The 4,555-nt window shown below is 36.8% G+C and overlaps 1 protein-coding gene across 1 annotated transcript; it reads right to left on the bottom strand.

Annotated features, from left to right (window-relative positions):
- Positions 1 to 996: 996 nt before the first annotated feature.
- POPDC3 (popeye domain cAMP effector 3) lies at positions 997 to 4,018 on the bottom strand. The gene is made up of 3 exons (XM_028104275.2): positions 3,510 to 4,018; positions 2,414 to 2,522; positions 997 to 1,278 (listed from the first exon to the last, which is right to left on the bottom strand). The coding sequence occupies exons 1-3, from the start codon at positions 3,992 to 3,994 to the stop codon at positions 997 to 999; spliced, it is 876 nt and encodes a 291-aa protein (XP_027960076.1). The 5' UTR covers positions 3,995 to 4,018.
- Positions 4,019 to 4,555: the final 537 nt, after the last annotated feature.

The raw sequence follows: 4,555 nt of genomic DNA, 5'->3' as shown, positions 1-4,555 counted from the left end.
TGGAATCTGTTACCTGGTGTATCACTAGTGCTCAGGTCAGCACCTGGAGCCATAGTAGGAGCTCAATACATATTTGTTAAATGCATGATGATTTATCTTTCTACCAAAGAACATGGTTGGCTGGTGATCTCCAGAGAAAGAACCCGTTTTCTGAACATAGGGATCAGACGGAGGATCTGTTAGCTCTTCTTTACAATGTCGAAGGCACTCCTGCGTTTGTGTGGTGGGTAGAGCTTTGGCTATGAGTCCCTTGCTGTCCAGTCAGACCATTCACACTTGCACTTTTGGCTAACCATGTGAGACTGAAATACTGTGCAACGCTTTTACTATTTGTTCCTGGGTATTCTTTTTACTCTGTAATTAGTATGCATGTCTTCCATGAAATGCCTCTTTTCCAAATGTTAATGACAGACTGAGCTGATAAATTATTTGTTGCAATAAACTAGCCTTCAAGATGGACATATTTTCATCTCTTGCATGTATTTTACTTTCTAGTCATATTAAATAACTTCACATTTAAAATAAATAATCGCTGCCCACCACAATAATCCACCTTGCTTTCATCAGAGGTTGTGGCAAAAAGTGAATTCTGGGAACACTGATGTGGACAGTCACAGCCCACTCTCATGCTGAGAGTACTTTCTGGCTGCTTCTTGAGAAGCAAAGCCTAACTCAATAGGGCAAGATAGCAGATTTGAATAAATCTGAGGAAATATTTGAGAACACAAAATTTCATTCTCCCAGTTCTGACATAGAAAAGGAGAAATTGCCCACAGTTGTTCATTCTCCGCCTCCCACCTTATTCCAATAAGAAATACAGAGAAATTTGTAAACTTTATTCATGATGCAGAAGTTGAGATGAGTAAAACAGCCGAAGGTGGCATCTTGCCTCTGAGTTTGATTTGTAAAAATGTTAGTGAGCACGATTTTCTGTGTTTCATTTGGGGAATGATGAAGAGGGTCTTTTCTATAATTATAAAACTTCCGAATTCGATGTCATTTATCACAATACTGCCTGGAATTCCGGAAATGTTCTGTCAGGGGTGATTTGCGTATTTTTGGACTTGACATTTGATAGAAGTTGGGTAACCGAATATCGTAGTGGTATGTTTTTCCTGTATATACCCTGTCATTCAAGGCATAGAGTTTATCTGCAATGTCACTGCCAATTAAAACTGAAAACAGGCGGGAGATGTAACGATGCTGAGCGAAGAGCAAATACAATTTCTTTCTCCTCCAAGACACATATCGACAATCAGTTTCTGCTGTGAGGGTTACCTAAAAAAAAAAAAAAAAAGGAAGGCCACATAAAAAAACAAAGATTAGGAAGCAAGAAAAATTCTGCCTTTTTTTATTGGCCCCAATTTTAAATGAATTTTACTTGCTGCTCTCTTAGGTTAAAAAAGCTCACTGACTCACAATATATTTTAAAAACGGGGAGAAACTACAAAATGTCTTGCTACATATATAATTTATAACATGAACAATCACAATATTGTGCCCATTTCCAATTTCCCTCTTTTCAAAATCTGGGTATCTATATTTTGCCTTTTACTGAAGTGAGAACTACTTGATACTAAAAAATAATAAAGTTGGCTAATGTTAGAGAAGTAGTTCCAAGTCAGTCCCGAAGACTGCAGACATTTAACTCTGTTTCTGTGGCACGAAATAGAATTTATTGACCTATTCTGCATATGTATATGAATTTGTATTTGCATACACACATGAATGTTACATGTATGAATTGTAGGAAAACAAAATACCATAATAGAATCCACTGAAGTGATTATCTTTCGAAATTATCAGACACAGCAGCAGAGCAGTGACAGGAAGTTTAGCATTTTTTTTTTTTTTGCTAGAAAACAACTAAAATCTATTAGCATTTTAAATTTTAAGAATCCCTCATTTTGTAATAAGGGCAGACTTTTAAATTCTTGGTGTTTTTCTCCACCTTGTCAGTGGCAGTGTTTAGTTTATAGTCAAATCTCAATTAATTATATTTTAATCTCCATATATGCAGCTAAGCAAAGGAAAATTTAAGAGCATCTATCATGGACTCCTTTCTGTCATATACAAGGCCCATCCCTTTTCTTGTCGCTGGACCTATACAGTGACAGTAATCAGCAAGAGTCAAACAGGGCTGGGAAGTCACACATGCTGCAAAGTACATTCCAAAGTTGAATATAAATTATTGCTCTGTCATCTGCTGTTTTGTTTGCTTATTTTTATTTTATTTTTTATTATAATATATATATTTTTAATTAACATAAAATGTATTATTTGTTTCAGGAGTACAGGTCTGTGATTCATCAGTCTTACACAATTCACAAGCGCTCACCATAGCCTGTTTTTAAACAAATGTCTATCTGTTTGGAATAGGTGGTGTTCACTCTGTGGTCTAGTTACCCCTCACCTGAAAAATGCCTTCTTCTGTGGGTCTCAGTGAGTCCCATTCCGGAGAGTCCAGGAACTGGAAGGGGAAAATGTAATGCAGAAATTCGCCATCAACCGTCACTCTGATCCTACCCAAACACAAAGAACATCATTCATGAGAGAAGGAGAAAGCAAGCCCATAATTGGAGGCAAGGGGGAGGGAACAGTATTTCAGATCTCCGGTGGTCTTTATGGCTTTTAAAATTTTGTAGGATGAAATATTAAATTCACACATTACAGTAAGTGACAAAATCTCCTGTAAGATTCATGTACTGATGTTCCTCACACAGTTAGGATTCTGGAATATTGGGTGAAATTCATCAGACGATGCATCAAGGTATACATTGATGGTATGTGCCCATTTGTGTGTATATATTATACTTGAAGACAAAGTTCCAATGCACACAGTTGGATTTTAAATTAAGTAGGAAAACACTGAAGAACATAAAGAAGTGGCACTGTAAATACCTCTGTAGACTAATATTTAAACTTTTTAAAGGCATGAATAATCACATTATTGTTTCCATTAAAGTTTCCCCAAACTTTCTGCTTTCAAAGTTTATATACATACAAATATAGATATAAAAATTATATATGGTGAACCCCCTGCTTCTAGCAAGTGGGCAATTCTAGAATTTACTGAAGAAAATTGATCATTACAAAACTTAAATGTTCTCTATTCCTTAAAAGAATGCCCTATCACAGTCTATTTAAAGTACTTTGCATGCCAACATAAGTATTCTATTAATTCAAGCTGGCATCATCCTCTTCTTGACTGTCAGTGATTAGCTTGGAAACAAATAGCATATCCAGACAAACCCATTTGTACATTTGATTTCTAAGAAGAAATATTAAGGCTCTCAATTATATCCTGCTTCAGGTAAATAATAGCATGTACTCTAAATGCCTATGTCCATGACTCATGTATGTGTCAAGGGGTTTCTCATGCCTCACGGTGCTAAAAACCACCCAGGACTGTGCTATGCTGAGATGGAAAAGTGTAGCAGAAAGAAACACCAGCTAGTAACTAATACAAAGGAAATAACTAATATAGAGCAAGCACCAAGAGTACAAACCTTCCCGAAACAAGCAGGGAGAGTTTATCAATGGAGGTTTTCCCCTGCATGGCATAACAGTGTTCCTTTTCCAAAGTAACCACTTCAGAGCTCAGAGCAATTGTTCTGAAGACGGGCAAAGACGTCCCCAGAGGCTGAAAAAGGGAGCTGTACAATAGCTGGAATTCTCGGGAAAAAGTTATGCTGCGAACTTGATACGCAATGTGAACAAATTGCATGAAGCAGATGACAAACAGTACAAAATTCCAGGAATATATGTCAGCTGCACAGACATCTACCCAAGCCCAGACAGCAGAGCAGAGAAAACCCAACCCCAGCAAACTGAAGACGTAAAGGAGCCCGAAGAATCCACTGCCGCCCATGAAACCTACTACAAATAAAATACTGGCAAGATGATAAATGGCTCCTTCGGCCTCTTGCTTCCAGGTGGTGCAGACTGGGTGTTCATCTATCAGGTTCTTCCATAGACTTGAATTTCTCTCCATGGCTGTACTTCTGTCTGGTTCACTTTTCAGTTGACATTCGATGATATTGAAGCAAGTAATTAAGTCCTTTGCTTTTCCATCCTCAGAGTTTCACTACGTCTTTATAAAACCAGAGACAGCCTGGACACTGGGGTTGTAGTGATTAAGGGTTTTGTGTGTATGGATCTTGAAAACCTAAAAATCCCATGCTAGCTTCTTTAAGTACATCTGGGCTCCTGATTCAGATCTAGTCCACAAATATTTTGTGGTTTCCTGGACAAGAAAAAAAAGAAGCATCTAATTAAAGAAGGAAAATTGAGAGGTATATTTAAGTGAATCACCAGCATTCCTATTCAAGTTGATATGCTATTTTCTACGAAGTTAGAATTTTTTTTAAATTTTATTTTGACATAATTATGTATTTGCATTAGTTATAAGGAATAATACAGAGAGGGTACAGATGCTGTTAAGTTTCTAGGATAGAAGATGTATATTTTTAGGGTTATGCTTAATAATAATGATAAATTATTTACTGAAATTTTAGCATTTGTTAGAATTAGCTAACTACATATTCTGCTAGAA

Source organism: Eumetopias jubatus, unplaced genomic scaffold (genome assembly GCF_037043125.1).
Source record: "Eumetopias jubatus isolate StellerSeaLion01/CBP00866 unplaced genomic scaffold, mEumJub1_p1.0 scaffold_6, whole genome shotgun sequence".
NCBI lineage: Eukaryota > Metazoa > Chordata > Mammalia > Carnivora > Otariidae > Eumetopias > Eumetopias jubatus.
This window is presented reverse-complemented; position numbering and strand designations above follow the sequence as displayed.